The following is a 17,069-nucleotide window of genomic DNA, read 5'->3' on the forward strand; positions in this document are numbered from 1 at the left end:
AAGAGTGAATTAGATGATTTTTCAGAGACGGAGTTAAAAACTTTCTTTAATATGAACGGCCTTAACCTCCGGTTATACTTGAGAAATAAAACTCATCATAGTAAATATCTTCTACAACTTGCATTGCTTTTTTTTTTTTTTTTGTCACATGTGACCTATTTTGTTTCAAATTTGATGGTTGCCTAGCTAACTTTTGAAAAGTTACCCTAACGGTCGAATGTCAATTCATGATTTAATTTTACTTCTACCTTTTTTTTTTTTTTTGTTAGGCCAAATTCTTACTTTTGTTGTTCAATACATTTCTATATAAGTAAGTTATATAGCCAAATAAGTAAAAACATTTATCTCCGCATCCATGGTAAGTATTCACATCACCATTTGGTAAATACAAGAATATGCAACGTGTATTGTGCTTGAAAAATGCGTAGGTGTATTATTCAGCAACTTTATTAAAAAGATATTTTTTAAAACTCGGCCTTTTTTTTTTCTAATTATCAAAAAAATATTATATATGTGTATTGAGACGACCAGTTTCGAATAAAAATATATTTTCTTCCCGAATGTATGTAAAATGACGATTACGCCCTCGTTGGCTTAGTGACGTGGATGTACGTATATAGTTTAAATTATTTTTCCCGCTGACATGATTAAATTGTACTAACGTCACGAGACCGTCGACTCAAGTTAAGATCGAATCAGGTTCGTAGTGGAAATGTTATGAAGGAATAAGGGAATTTGAGTTGGTTTTCTTAGTTGGACTAAATTGTTTGAGCCCTAAACAATGCAACCCAATTAGGGCTTGAGGCCATTTTAAATTGGCCAACATGTGACCAATTACACACACATACACGTGTCAAACCTCTCTCACACTTTCCTTCTTTCTCGAACACTCTCTCCGTCTGTACAACCCGTAGCTCACCACACCCAACCACCCTCAAACTTCACAGATCGAACACGAACTTCACATCATCGTGTTCATCATGGTCTCATAATCCTAGTGATACCTTTGGAACGAAGAACAGTTCACGGGAACTCAAGAACTTAGGTTTTCTGGCGGGGTGCCCTGTTTCCCTGACTTGATCGTCAAAGTTTCACTTGGTTTTGAGACTTAAACAGGTATTCACGTGACTCCCCTAGTGGTTAAGACTAGTTTTGGTTAAGGTTGGACGTCAGAATAAGCTCAACTGTGGGTTTCCAAGTTTAGTTGGTTTTTCCAAGGATTTTTCCGGCTAGTTTCTATTAGATTTTGGACTTCAAATAGGTAAGCTTGTGTTCTACTCTCTGAGACCTTCAAATCCATATAGAATTCGTGACTTTTGGTTGAAAAATGAGTGAGATACTGAAGTTTGAAGTTTTTCTAGAAATCGGCGATATAGACGGCGGGCGGCGACGAATCTCGGCAAAGCACCGGAGAATAAATGAGCATATTCCATCAACTTTGATAGAATATACTGACGGCGTCAAGTAAAGTTAACGATATATGCTACTATTTAACAGAATATTCCCTAACGCTGTTAGGGATTCCGTCAGTGTGTTAGGCACGTGCCTACGTGTGGCCGGCGCATGAGGGTGTGTGGGACGTTAGAAAATTATTCTAAAAATATGGGGATGCTTGTGGTGTTGAGTAGGCCACAATGGTATATTCAAACATCTCAATTGAGCAACGTATGAGAAGTTATTACACGGTTTTGGTTATGTGCTTAAAATTAATGTTAAAATAGTTGTTTCACATATAGGTGAGACGTTTCCAGAGGATGAGCGCAGCTAGGCGATACTCTTGGGTTACGACTCTGCTACATACCAGTGGGCTTTCTATATATATGCTTTACATTCTTCCCAAAAATTGTTTTAAATAGATTTACTTTTTTAAATGTCATGTCAATTGCATTACACTTTAGTATATGCATTAGTATAGATATGCATATTATTGCATGATGCTGCGGACACACATGTAAGCTTCAGGTGAGTACATATTGATAATAATGATTGTAGTGTGTATGGTTATGTTGAGATACATTTAGTGCTCATTATCCTGCACCCCGGTGTTAGTGCTCCACCCGAGGCTAGGGCCTAGCCTTCACGTGATCGTTCACCTCCCGCACTGCATGCTTACCTTGGATCCAAGGCAGGTGTGAGCTTGTCGTACATACCACATTAGGTGGTTCCGACTCGTAGGTGACTTGCGATACTTCGCAAAACCTTCACGTGATCGTAGCATTTGAGCGTACCTATGTACACCCACCCAACATGTCGTACATACCACAATAGGTGGTTCTGACTCATGTGCAGGATTTGGTAGATGAGCTATAGGTTCAGCCGTACAGGTCACGTTAGGTGACTCCGGCTGACATATCATTTTACATTGATTTATTCCACCTGACTTACTTATTTCATTGCTGAGATACTTGACATGGCATATACTTGGTTTTCATTACTCTTGAGCTTGATTTCTATAAATACATATGTATTACTATTTTCTGAAAAATTATACAGGTTTTACGGTGAAGGGTTATTACTTTTGGAAAGAGAAATGGTTTTGAAAAGCTTTGTTTTTGTTCACTCATATTTTTTGTTTTGCACCCTTCCAAGTTCTAGGTAGAAGTTTGTGTTGGTGGCTTGCGAGAATTCTACGGCGGTTCTGACAGACTTCATATAATGTAGGAACTTTATTTCTTTCATATTCTATATAATTAATATTTAGACTGTTGGACTGCATTTAGGTTACTTGTGCTCTGAGTATGTGAATTTATACTTTAAACACCTGCACTTGTACTTATATACTTACCTAGTGTAAATTAGTTAGTTTGGTTTTTTTTTTTATTTACCCACATTTTCATGTCGCTATCACTTCCGCACTGCACCCATGGCTATGTCATCCTCACGTAACGGCCATCATGCCTCGATTTAGGTCGGGGTATGTCATGTATTATTCAGCAACTTTGTCAAAAAGATATTTTTACAACTTTCTTTTATTTTTTTATTAATTGTAAGCATAAAAGGCATAACTTTATGTGTATTATAGAAAAAGAATTAGTCTAAAAAACGTGTTTGTTGAACAACAAAAATAGGGTGAATTATTTATTTACATATTGTGTACAATTTTTACTCAATAGTGTTAAACATGAAAAATATGTATCTACATGTATAAGTTTAAAAAAAATTAAGTATTTTTAAAATATGTACTTACCTATATTAAGATGTGAATTTACAATGAATTGTTATTGACATTTTAAAAATCTCATTTTATATTCCTGTATGTTTTTTTATCTAAATATATAAAGTTTGGAGTGTAAAATAAGAAATTTAGAATGCCAATAATAATTCTCTTTATGAATTATCAATTAAAATTTATAAATACAAAACTATGCAAAATAATAAAATAAAAGGAGAGAAAATAGAGAAATGTTTCTCAAAGAAAAAAAAAAAGAAAAAAAGAAACTTCATCTACCCAAAAAACAAAGCGTAGGATCAGCCATCCAAAAACCACATCGGACGGTTAGAAATCGATCTCGAACTTTTTCATTACCCTCTACCCACACTCAATATCGCCACCCCTTATCCCTCGCCCCTCTCGCAACCTCTCCAATGGCCAACGTCTTCCGAACTTCACCATTCTCGGCGCCAATTGCACCGCCGCCCTCCGCCGCCTCGCCCAACTCTAGAAAACGTTCGCCCGTTTCATTTCGGCTAAATCAAACAAGCGGCAACAGCACGCCTTATCTCACTGTAAGCTCCCTCCGGTTCTCTCACTTGCCGTCTCTCCGGTTCGTCAAGTTCGCGCCTTTGGCTTCACAAGGTGAGACCGAGACAGCTGAGACGGTGGAGAAGGAGGTTCAGGAGGGCGAAGAAGTCGAGGTATTGTTTACTTATTATTGATTTCAATTCCTTACGACATACATTCGTTAAATTTTTTATTTATTAATCCGTTAAAACCTGACGTGATTGTATCATTTGCCTGCCAAATTTATGCTATGTGAAAAAATAATAATTTTTTATTACCTATTTAAAAAAATAAAAAAACCACCCATATTCTTCCCGTCCCGAGCCCCTTCCCTGTGCACCGTTTTACTTCATTGCATATGATGTTAGTTTCTGACCTTTGGATCGAATAAATCAAAAGAGAGTGAAGCGAAGAAGAAAGACCATGTGTGAAAATCATTTCTCATGTTTTGTGAACAAGTTAAGAAAGTAGAAGGCTTAGCTTATTTCTTAATGTACTTGAACAAATTACACTAGGATTTCTGATATTTGTAACGGAAGGGAATCGAACCCTTGACCTTACTAATCCTAACCCATTTCCCTTACCTCTCCACTTGATTTACTCCAAAAGCGGAGGCTGGGATCCCTTTTGTGTCCACATTGGTGTATTTGTGTAAAATTTCGGGGAGAGTGTTATCATGTCTTCTTGTCATCCTTTTAGCTGGAAAGTATGGTGCTTTTTGGTATTGGTTGCTGCGGCACCTAAGAGTACTTGGAGCTAACAGAAGACTTGACGCAAAATCGAGCTCAGTGGCTTTCTAAGATTCATATAGGCGTCCCCACTTAGTGGGATAAGGTTTTGTTGTTATTGTTGTAAAAAAAGGATTGTGTGACAACAAAGACATAGCTCAAGGCATTCCATGTGTAACAAGGCTATTTTGGACCCGGATTTTGTCTGACAAGAAACATATAGAAATATATAGAACCAAAGTTCTAAAAAATGCTAGGCACTAGTTTGATGGCGAACTAGGGCCTAGTGCCTAGGCGGCTAGGCAAGGCCTAGGTAGACTAGGCTGATTTAAGTAAACATATTATATATCATATGAATATGTATGTTCATTTGACAAAAAAAAAGTGTGTTTATACTTGAAAATACATAATTGTATTGATATATGTAAATTGAAAAATAAAATGACATATAGACTAGAAAGTATTAGGACATATTGAAAACATGGGGTATCAGAATATACCGAGTGTTCATCCAAGTATTCAACAAATCTCTTACCATTTATTGAAAAAAATTAAATACAAAATAAAAGTTATCTATTTTTTGTCCAAGTGAGAGTCACGACCTAAATAGGTTCTTATGTGGGTCTAGGTGCCTAGACGGGTGCCTAAGCATGTCTAGGCGCCCTTTCTTAATTTTCAAATGTTTAGAGATTAATCGGAGCAGTGACCAGCCTCCTGGTGCCTAAGCAGCCCTAGGTGGGGATTTTTATAACAGTGTATAGATGGAAAAGTATCACTTTTTTTGTCTAATGGAAAAAGTATCACTTTTTTTGTCTAATGGAAAAAGTATTAGTTATCATTCAAGCACAAAGTCAATCCTAGAACCGTTAATACTCAAATTTTTAGGGCCTGTCACTCTAAGTTCAGTTTCCATCTCCTAGATTCTACTTTCTTTAAAACTCATTGAGTTCAGTTTGATGATTCACTGTGTATCCTTCAGCTGTTTGTGCTTGTTTATTAGAAAAAGATTGAGCATTGACTGATGCTTTCTTACTTCAATCCGCAGTTCACATGGATTCTCTTTTAAGTGATGGTTTTCATGTTTTAAATCAGTTTGTAAGATTGCACAGTCATCTTGGACTCTTAGGGCTTGTTTGGTTGAAAGGATTGGATTGGAAGGGATAATTTCTCTAAATTCAAGGCATATTGAAGGTAGATTAGAATGATTTTGATTGTGAGGAAATTAGAGAGGATTAGATATGAAGAAAACTTCTCCCATCTCATCCTCCCTTTTTGGGGAGGATTGGAATGGATAACTTTTCTTCATCAGTAATCCTTCTCCTACCTCTAAGTTGGTCACAATATTTTCATTTTTTCTTTCAACATACCTTCAAAATAGTGCCTTATCTATTCCAATCCAATCATGTGTACAAACATGGCCTTATACTCGTGAGCTTTTTTTTTTTTTTATTCCTCACTATTAATTTTTTCATGTATTCTTGGGCGTATAGCATGACATCCACATGATACTAGGATGATGATGAGGGCTGTGATTCTCAATGCACAGTGAGTCGTGTTACCAAGAATATTCTATATATGTATATGTATATGTATTTGTATATTTGTATATCTCTTAAAAACGAAGCTTTCATCCTGAGGTTTCTGGCAGATTACTTACTTTTGGCAGAGTGTAAAAGACGAAAGATTATATGTGCATCACGTACCAGTACTACGATTCTTGTATAATTATGAAGTCTCTATTTTGCACGCTTCTCAAGGCATTTGGTTTTCTATATTTGCTTACAGTTCCCTACTGTTCTTTCTTTTTCTAATAGTTTTATGGAACAGGACTCTTTAGATGGTGCAATTCCTGTGGAAGATAGTACAAGTGACGGTGAAGAAAGTGGTACGACTGATGATGGTGAAGGTGATTCTGAGGAAAAATCTGTTTCAGCCATCACAGCGTCACTCCAACTATACAAAGAAGCTTTAGCCAGTAATGATGAATCAAAAGTTGCTGAAATAGAATCTTTCTTAAAATCTTTTGAAGATGAAAAAATAGGACTTGAAATGAAAGTGGCTTCTTTGTCTGAAGAACTGTCAGCAGAAAAGGTTCGGATTCTGAGAATAAGTGCAGATTTTGACAATTTCCGGAAAAGGACAGAAAGGGAACGCATTTCTCTTGTAACAAATGCTCAAGGGGAAGTTGTGGAGAGTTTGTTGCCTGTAGTGGATAATTTTGAGAGGGCAAAAAGCCAGATTAAGGTGGAGGCAGAGGGAGAGGAGAAGATCAACAATAGCTACCAGAGCATTTATAAACAGTTTGGAGAGATTTTAAACTCTCTTGGTGTTGTCCCTGTTGAGACAGTTGGAAAACCCTTTGATCCATTGGTAAGTCGTTCAAACTTCATGGTTATACATAGGTGAAAGACTTATTAGCATAGGAAAACATTCAGCGTTGGACATTTTCCTTTATTTTCTCATGCTATAATAAAGAATCCACTTTAGTTATAAGTAGTTGTTGAAGAGAAAGACAATAGAATTGCATTCTCATAACCATAAATTCACGTTTAATCCTTTTACTGGACGCACCAATTACAGTAAGGCATATGATTTCCTGACGAACACTATGTCTTGGTAATCAATAAGTTCATGTGTGGAATTGTGCTGTTTTGTTAGTTGACAAAATGACTTGTGTGTGTCTTATGGTTGGCTTTATGCAGGCAAGAAACCAAGTTGGCTCGAAATTCAATCAGTTATTTGATGATTATTATCAAGTAGTTAGTTGATTTTGTTCAGGTTTGATGAAGACCTGGATACGGTTTTAAGTCAGACCAAATCATGATTGAATCGAGCCAATTTGGTGAGTCCATGCGAGTGAAAACTACATGTGACCTATTTTGCATTAATAGGATGAACACGTAACATCAAAGTTACTGAATTGTTACATCTTGTGATTGTTTGACGTCACACTCAGTATGCAGTCTTTAAATGTATTAAGACAAAAAGAATTTATGCAATTTCTAACCTTGAAACTTGCAATTTTCTTGAACAGTTGCATGAAGCAATCATGCGTGAGGACTCTTCAGAATACGAAGAAGGTATTATAATTGATGAATTTCGCAAGGGGTTTAAGCTCGGTGACAGGCTTTTGCGGCCGTCAATGGTAAAGGTATCGGCTGGTCCAGGGCCTGCCAAGGTAGAGCAGGAAGTACCTCCATCTGAGGAACAGGATGCAAGTGAAACCACCGAGAAGGGAACCGAGTCAGCTTGAAGACCACATATTGAGTCTAGTTCAGTTTTGCAACAGAAATAGTAACTTCAATTATACTTCAATCAGTAGGGTAGTAATTTTTGGTGGGTGTGGCTGTTTCTGGTGGCATATTACTGCCAATTTTCTTTTCTACTGAGAGAACGATACTGCTTTTGAGCGAACCATCAGATAAAGCAAGCGCACGATAACTTTTGTGCAGTGATTTGGATGTCCTTGAATGTTTAGTGCCTACCACATTATCAAATCATCAGTTGGAGTATCTGTTTCTTTTTGGTGATCAGTTACATTTTGTACTACTTCAAGTTCATGCAGTCTTGAAATGTATTAACCTCATAGACTTCAACATGTTTTAACAGCTTATCGATGTCAAAGTCAGCTAAAATTCGGACGAACTCTGCCATGGCAAAGTTTCTCGGCAATGGAGTTCATCTTGGGTTACAAGCTTTCCGGTAAGAATTTATGTTTGTTTTGGGTTTTCCTAGTGGTCTACGGTAGGGTTTAGGGTTTAGTTATATTTCTTTTGTTATGGTTGTTTTGCAATAAATGTTGGGTAATATTCTGCTTGGAATTGCTCCTAGAATAGCTAAAAACGCTAACCGAGTTCTGAGGAAACATTTGCTAGGTGCTTTTCCATAAAGCACATCCAAGTACTTTTTCATGAAACACTGACTTTTAATTAAACATTTCTAACATGTTTCTTGTAGCAAAAACATTTTCTATCATGTTTCTAGGAACACTTGGTAGCAAAAACATTTTCTATCGACGCTCTTCCTCCAATCCTAACTTTTTCTTTTGTATCCCATGTTTTATTTTGTCATTCTAATTTATTTAATTCAAAGTTCATAAGTCAACATAAGTGTGAAAATCGCATCTCATCATGATTTGTTAAGTGCATTAAGAGCATTTCCTTTGTTTGGTAAAAAATGAATCTTATTTAACGGAGATATTTCATGGAAAGATCAAAATGATTGATAGTAGACAAATTAGGGGCCAGTTCTATCGATTTTAATTCTCAAGGATCAAAGTGAGGAGATATGCTAATCTCAATAATCATTAAGCTAAAAAAAACATAAATTAAATGTGAAATTCTCAAGTACCTATGATTGAGCTAAATGACTAAAACCTGACCCTTCATTGTGGCCAGGTAGGACCTAGGCGACTGGTGGGTCATGGTTTTTTACTAGATTTTGAAGATAGAATTTCTTCTATGACAATGACTTCATCACTAATTTAAGAACATAATATGTTGAAGAATGTAAAGTTTCACATCATTTTTAATTAAATACAATTTACGTTAATTGGTTTTGCTGCTAAGTGTATTGAACCTTTTGTAAACTGAACGCATACTAAATTGCACTATTGATTAAGTTGGAAAGAAACATCGAAGTTTTTTTTTTTTTTTGTTGAAAACAAAACTTCATTAATGAAAGAAGAAGTACAATTTGCTAAATAGGCCTAAGCCTAAACAAAACACAGAACCCTACACAAACATAGCAATACATAAAATAGAAGACATGCCCAAAAAGTAGAGCTACAATCCAAGACACAAAGGGATGTCTACACAAATTTAGGCTCACAAGCAACAAAAGAAAAACAATAAGAAAGCCCTAATCTCTAGCAGCAAAACACCAGTCACCACCGCCGCTACCTCCGCGAAGAAACATATCACCCCAAATTGGAATAAAAAACACCCAAACCAAAAGTTAGATTGAGAGTATTGCGCAAAAGCAATCCACTAACAATTATAGCCTCCACAATCACACATGCGAGAAAAGTCACAAAGCGTAACAGAAGGAGGGGAGGATGAAGGACAAACATCGATGTTGATGTTGATTATAATCAAGGAAGAAAATATCGGTAATATCGGAAATATTGGTAGTTCGAAAACACGGAAATATCGATGGAAATATCGATAAAAATTACATGGAAACCACGGAAATTGTAAGAAAAACTTGGAAATTTTTATTGAAACTTTGTAGGATGTTTATTTAGTCAATTATCTATTAGTTTATCACAAAAAATTGGAAAGAAATGCATTGCATGATGGATTTAACATTATCAAGTTGATTATATAGCGAGCTGACAAACATTGTGAGTGTAGAAAATATGTAGTAATTAATGAAAGAAGTCTAAACACACCATAATCATTTATATATAATGAATTAGTACAATATTTTACACTTTATATATTGCATGGTAAGATACATAAGTGACTTAGTACCACATAGAGTTCCTATGAGGTTCAAAATTTTCACTATCTTCATCATCTCTATGTGTATAGTGAGTGTATTGTGAAGAGTAGTTATCCAATTTAATGAATAATAATCCAATTTCATAATAATCCAATTTAATGAATAATAATCCAATTTCATAAAAAAATAATCCTAATATAAAACATGGTGATGAATAATAATCCAATTTGATAATAATCCAATTTGATAATAAAAAAAGGCGATAACAAGCCAATTGGCAAAAATGATTAAAAAAATCTAAATTGTCTAACTGACCGACACTCTTATAGACTCATTATATCACTTTTATAGACTCATCTTACCCTTATAAATTCATTATTTTTCTTGAAATTGATTAGAATCATTAGAAAAACAATTTTTTGCATTTCCATATGCCTAACCAATAAATACAACTTCTACTATTTCCCTGAAATTATATATTTTCACTTTTTCCCTGAAATTGAGTCCTTTATCCTAATCTAATCTAGACCCCCAGATTAATTTATATTTTCACTCTTTTTCTGAAATTATATAAATTGTGCAATTGAGTCCTTTATCCTAATCTAATCTGGACCCTTCATCTTGATTCTCACTCTCTGTCACGCTGCCACGTGGCAGCCCACTAACCCTCACCCTATCTCTCTCTCTTTTCCCGAGTCCCTCTCGGACCCCTCACTCTCTCAGAGTTCTCAACTCTATCTCTCTCTCGAACTCTCCCTCCCTTGAACTCTCCCTCCCTCTCCTCCTGAACTCTCACCCTCCTGAACTCTCCCTCCCTCTCCTCCGTCTCTGGGAAGCACGGCGACGCGCAGAGGAAGCTCGGCTTCCCCGATCGCACCCACACCCAGGCACACCCAAATCCGTCCACCTCGATGCCAGCGCAGCATCTCCACCACCCTCCCTTCCTCTCCCTCCCTCTCCCTCCCTCTCCTCCGTCTCTGGGAAGCACGGCGACGCGCAGAGGAAGCTCGGCTTCCCCGTTCGCACCCACACCCAGGCACACCCAAGTTTTCAGGTGAGATCCGACTAAACCCTATGTTGATTACCTCTTGCATGCGTGAAATCTGAAGTTTATATGTGAAATTGATGTTAAAAATCGTGTTTTTGCAAGGTTTTTGGGACGAAATCGGCTCGGGAATAGGCACACCATCTCCGGCGTTCTTCTCGGAGTCCGATTGCACAGTTCCAAAAAATGTCGCGATATTTTGACGAAAATCACACGGATACCTATTTAAATATCCATTCCCTGAAAAATCGATATTATCGGCGATATTTCGCCGATAATATCGATATTTAAATCTATGATTATAATCTTTATATATAAAGCCAACAACTCCTTTTGGGGTCACACGCTTCACAAAAAATAAGTGGATATAAATGCCCCTTAAACAAAAAATTTAAAAAACAGTCCAAAATAATGCATCAAATGTGGCAGGAGTATTTTCGTCATTTTAATAGTGTTTTGTACAATTTTTAATTTTTTTTGTACAATTTTTAATTTTTTTATATTTTATAATTAGTACCTCACAATAGGCTAGCAATAATGTGATTCAATCAGTTGCTCATTAAATATTATTTTCTCTATTTTTAAACATGTTTAAAACATCTTAAGAGGCGTATAATGTCAATTCTAAAAAATGTCTTCCGCACGTCCATAATAATGTGATTAAATTAGTTGTAAAATGATTAATTTTTCTTTTTGAACAAACGATATTATCTACACTAAGGGAAGAAGTGGTGGGCTTAGCCTCACAATGGACTAGCAATAATGTGATTCAATCAGTTGTTTATTAAATATTATTTTTTCTATTCTTAATGTAAATTCAATATAAACCAATTTTATTACGTGAATTCAACTGTTTTGATTGGTTTATGAGAGGTTTCTTCTAGCATGATCTAAGATGATTCATTTACTTCAAATATTGACTTTTTTTTTATCAATTGACACATATAATTATATTTAAAACATATAAGTCGTATGTAACTAGCCGTGATTTGAAAAACATCTTCTACACGGTACAATAATAGAGTTGTACAAACTGCCGTACAATAATAGAGTTGTAGTTATATGAGGGCACTGTCCAAAGAGCATGATGGTCCACAATTTAATTTCTTTTGATTTTGTGGTTCACATGTTCAAAAAGAATGAGATCCCAATTTTTGAAACTACATAATCTTAATTTTTTTTAGTGCTAAGTAATTAATTGGTTTAAAAAAAAAAAATAAAGATGACAAGTAAACCATGGTTATCCATCTTTTTTGAGCTCGGATAGGCTCTGGGGAAGAATCGGGTCGTTGCTATGTAATTAATTGGTTAAAAAAAGGAAAAAAAAAAGAAGATGATAACTGGTGGTAAACTACGGTTATCCATCATTTGCGAGCCCGAAGAGGCTATAAGGAAGAATCGGGTCGGGTAGATCTGCATGGATTCATTTAGCTCCATGAAGAAGAAGAACCTTCAGCTGACAAGGAGGGGCAGAGAGAAATTACTCAAACCCTTTTGAAGTTATTAAGATTTACGCAATTGAATTTTTTGAGTTTAAATATTTGATGAGGAGACTAGGATTTTGCATATTGAAGAATTCGACACAACAACTCTTTCTTATATCAATTAATATTTTGTTTATATGTAAAAAAAATTATTTAAGTTTGCTTATCTAGATTTAATACAATGATTTATATAAAAAAGAATAAACTGTTCTTCCTGAACTGTATATGTGTGTATAAATCAATTTCACGTCGGCAGAGCTGGCTATGAGGACCTCTGTACACAACAATAATTTATTCATTCAGTCATCAGCTCAGGAACCTCTCTGTAAACTTCTCCTCCACACACTCCAACGTTGGCCCACTTGTTTTCAATTGGAACTCAGCGGTCAGTTTTGGCAACGACCAATGGTAGCCAATAATTTATTCATTCAGTCATCAGCTCGGATCCGTCCACTCTAACGATGTCGATATTATCCCAAATTTAATCATCTGTATAATTCTCAGACGTGAGATTTTATCAAAAAAAACCTCAGGGTGGGTAATGCTATTTAAACTTTTTCACCCCACCGATGCGGGACAGTTTAACATCTTGATCATCTTCTCCACTCCTCACTCTGTTAGTGCTATACAATTCATCAATCGCCTGGGGACTGACCTTGGGCTTTTCAGCTGCCAAGCAACTCCAGCATCTGTTCTGAATAAAATCAAAGTTGTAATTAAGGAGTTCGGTGAAAATAAAAAAGATGATCAAGGTTGAAGTAATTCGCAAAGAAATTATTAAACCATCCTCCCCAACCCCTCACCACCTTAGACATTTGTGTCTCTCCCTTTTTGACCAGTTTATACTTGAACTGTACATGCCGCAAGTTCTCTTCTATCCTGGCAGCAGTGATGAACATTCTTTGGTTGCTGAAAAATCCGAGCTTCTAAAGAAATCATTATCTGAGGCCCTCACTGCCTTCTACCCTTTTGCAGGGGAATTCAAATATAACGTTTCCATCAACTGCGATGACCGCGGAGCTCTATTTCTTGAAGCCCGAGTCAACTGTCCCATGTCCAATATCTTGGACAAACCCGATTCTGAGATACTGAGACAGCTGATTGCAGCTCCTATGCGTTCCAAACAAGCACAAGTAGGGCATCTTGTACTAATCCAGGCCAACGTATTCGAATGTGGTGGATTGGCAATTGGCGTCAGCATTTCTCATAAGGTCGCCGATGCCGTAGTGTACAGCAAATTCATCGAAAGCTGGGCTGAAATTGCCCGCTGCACTGCCAGCACTACTGACCATCACGTAGTACTTCCTACAGAATTTGGTGTCGCAGCTACTTTGTTCCCACCACAAGAATTTTTTAACTCACCGAAGACCCCACTCACGCTACCTTTTATTGACAATGTTATCGGAAGGAGGCTTGTGTTTGATGCCTCAAAGATTGCTGCTCTCAAGGCCAAAGCTGCCAGTGCCACAGTGCCAAATCCGACTCGAGTTGAAGCAGTTTCCGCGCTCATTTGGAAATCCGCAACGGAAGCATCAAGATCCAACTTGGGTTTTGCAAGGCCATCCACATGGCGGTCCGCTGTGAACCTGAGGAAAATATTGGCTCAGCCCTTCGCAGAAAACTTACAGGGAAATTTTGTGTATTTTACCATGCCGAAGATTGAAGAACATGAAGTATATGATCTTCAAACCTTGGTTGCAAAAATGAGGAAAAGCGTTGAGGAACTTAAGGTAAAATATGCCAAAGAAATTAGAGGGGAGGAAGTAGTTCAATTCCTGAAGGAGTATAGTGAGCTCGTTCAAAAGGATGATATGGACAACTATTTTTGCACCAGTTTGTGTGGGTTTCCTTTCGGCTCGGCCAATTTTGGATGGGGAAAGGCATCATGCATACGTATCCCTTGGAATGAAGATTTCAAAAACAGAATGTTATTGTTGGATGCAAGTGATGGCATTGGCATCGATGCATACATAACACTGAAAAAAGAAGATATGGTCATGATTGAAACCAACCAGGACCTGCTTGCATATGCTTCTCTGCATTAGACCATTACTGAAAGGTAAATCTCGTCTAATCATTCTCTATAATTACTTAATAAATAAAAGGTTTTGCTTCCCCAAGTCATTGGAGATTCAAACTATAAATATCTTTCAAATGTCGGGAAATAAAATACAACTAGACTAAGAGCTAGTTGCCAGTGTTCTTGAGCATTTAGAGTTTGTTTGGATACTATGTTGTAACCTTTCGTGATTTCTTTTGTTGCTTTTGATTCCACAATTTCCTTGTTTTGCGTGAACAGTGAGTAATGTATTGCTTTTACTATCGACTTTATTTTTTTTTCAATAAAATGGATTTGTTTTATTGCATATACCTAAGAAAATATAGATCCCTAACAAAAGAAAATGAAAAGAGTGCTGAGAATGCTTTTCTATCAAAAAAAAAAAAAAGACAAATTGACTAAGAATGCTTTCAAGTACTTTTTAAAACAACGTTACAACACGTGTGATAATATAATGGACGATTGGGTTGATAAATTCTATTTTAAGTAGGACTCTTATAAAACTGGTTCACCGCCACCCGAAAACCCCAATTATATAACAATGGCCCAAAACCTGCTGGATAAAAGAGGCACGATGAATAAAGGGTAATGGGAGAAGATGAGTTGATGTCGTCTATTCTACCCCGCCGTGAGGGAGGCATGCAGGCAATGGAGGATCTAAGATTCGAAACTTGGGTGTCCCAACATTAAACGTTCACGTTTTTTAAAGAAACAAAGCGCGGAGCGTGTTAAAAAAATTCATTTGATCCAACTGAGGCATTTTGTCGAACACTTAGTGGGTTTATTGACGAAACTAGACCAAGTTGTTGCCTATATGTCAACAAGTTACGATATATGCTGAAGCAATCTAAATAATGCTATTGATAATATATGTCGAGTGATGTCAATGTAGTCTGTCGAGATATGCGTACGTACCAAACAATCAAAGGATCTTCAGAGGATCTTCATATGCGTGTTTTCCACCCTCTGAGTGGTCCTAAGACCACTTTGGTTCCAATTTACATCCACCCTTGCGGTGGGTGGAGTTCAAGAATTCTTGTTGTTGTGTAGCTTTTTTTGCTTATCCATTTGTGTATCTTATATTTTGTTTTCTTAAGTAAATGACTAGGGGTGTGCTATCCACACACTATTTTTTACTTCTCACATATCCTCTTAATTTTCGGTCGTTGGATCAAATGAATTGAAGAATATCAAATGACAAAAATTAATAAGAGACGTAAAGGGGTGTGTGGATATCACACCCCAAATGACTAATGTTGATGGGGAAAAATATGATTGGCTAATAACATTTTGATGTCATATAGTCATCACAATCTAATAATCTAGTCTCATCTAAGACTAATATATAGAAGTAAAGATAAGTATGTGAAAAACATCTCATCGTTATAAGTTAAAGGGAGCTAAAGTGGTATTTGAGATTGGGATAACTCTCTCACTTTAGTCCTGATAATAAAAATCGATAAAAATGATCCGGTCGTGAAAATTATTTTATTTTTTCTGGAAAAAAATCTGTCAATCTTCTAATAACTTTTTTACGTAGTATTCACCGAAAAGAAGAAGAAGAGGAAAGAAAGAGTTATGAAACCTTTTTATGTAGTATTCACCGGAAAGAAGAAGAAGAAGAAGAAGAAAGAAAGAAAGAATGTCATAACTCATAATCCCATCATAGCCGATTGCACCGCTGCCCTCCGTCGCCTCGCCCAACTCTAAAATACCTTTTCGGCTAAGTCAAACCAGCAGCAGCACGCTGTAAACACGGAAAATTCCTGAAACGAATGAGACAAGAACACGTGTACAAAATAATATTTGTATTAATGATTTAGGGGTTACAATCTCTTCTACGAATTTGGCCTCTGATTCTATCTTTGAAACGCGTAGAGGTAGTGTTGCTGATCCAGGGGCCGTCGAGGCTTGATCTTGGACGAACAGTTGATGAGTGATGAACACCTTCTTCAAGGGCCGTCGGGGCTTGATCTTGAATGAGTGGAAGTTCTCCAAGGGGCGTTGGGGCTTGATCTTGAAGGAGGATTTCACGAAGAACGAAGAGGGCTTTCTTGATCCTTCGGGATTTGCTTGAGAGCTTCTAAGTTTCGAGGCTTCAAGGCTTTGGTGTGGTGTGACTTCTCTTCCAATTTGGGAGTAGAGAAAGTGTATGTAAAAATCCTCCCCTGATTCTTTGATGGAGGAGCCTATTTATAGACTTTGGGAATGAACCACCACCATCCATTTATTTTGGTGGATGTTGTAGGTGAATTTGGGTGGAGGTTGTAGGTGAATTTGGATGGATTGTTGTAGGTGAATTTGGGTGGAGGTTGTAGGTGAATTTGGATGGATTGTTGTAGGTGAATTTGGGTGTATGTTGTAGGTGAATTTGGGTGGAGGTTGTAGGTGAATTTGGATGGATTGTTGTAGGTGAATTTGGGTGTATGTTGTAGGTGAATTTGGGTGGAGGTTGTAGGTGGATTTGGATGGATTGTTGTAGGTGAATTTGGATGGATTGTTGTAGGTGAATTTGGGTGTATGAATTTGGGTGTATGTTGTAGGTGAATTTGGGTGGAGGTTGTAGGTGAATTTGGATGGATTGTTG

General features: G+C 36.8%; 2 protein-coding genes across 2 annotated transcripts; both read left to right on the forward strand.

Annotated features, from left to right (window-relative positions):
- The first annotated feature begins 3,476 nt into the window (after nt 1–3,476).
- Nucleotides 3,477–7,961, forward strand: LOC114819166 (uncharacterized). The gene is made up of 3 exons (XM_029092892.2): nt 3,477–3,855; nt 6,277–6,819; nt 7,484–7,961. The coding sequence occupies exons 1-3, from the start codon at nt 3,586–3,588 to the stop codon at nt 7,700–7,702; spliced, it is 1,032 nt and encodes a 343-aa protein (XP_028948725.2). The 5' UTR covers nt 3,477–3,585; the 3' UTR covers nt 7,703–7,961.
- Nucleotides 7,962–13,280: 5,319 nt separating this feature from the next.
- On the forward strand, nt 13,281–14,468 carry LOC103424244 (acyltransferase Pun1-like). The gene has a single exon (XM_008362333.3). It carries the CDS (start codon nt 13,281–13,283, stop codon nt 14,466–14,468), a length of 1,188 nt encoding a protein of 395 aa, XP_008360555.3.
- The last annotated feature ends 2,601 nt before the right edge of the window (nt 14,469–17,069 follow it).

This window comes from Malus domestica, chromosome 14 (genome assembly GCF_042453785.1).
Source record: "Malus domestica chromosome 14, GDT2T_hap1".
NCBI classification, from domain to species: Eukaryota; Viridiplantae; Streptophyta; class Magnoliopsida; order Rosales; family Rosaceae; genus Malus; species Malus domestica.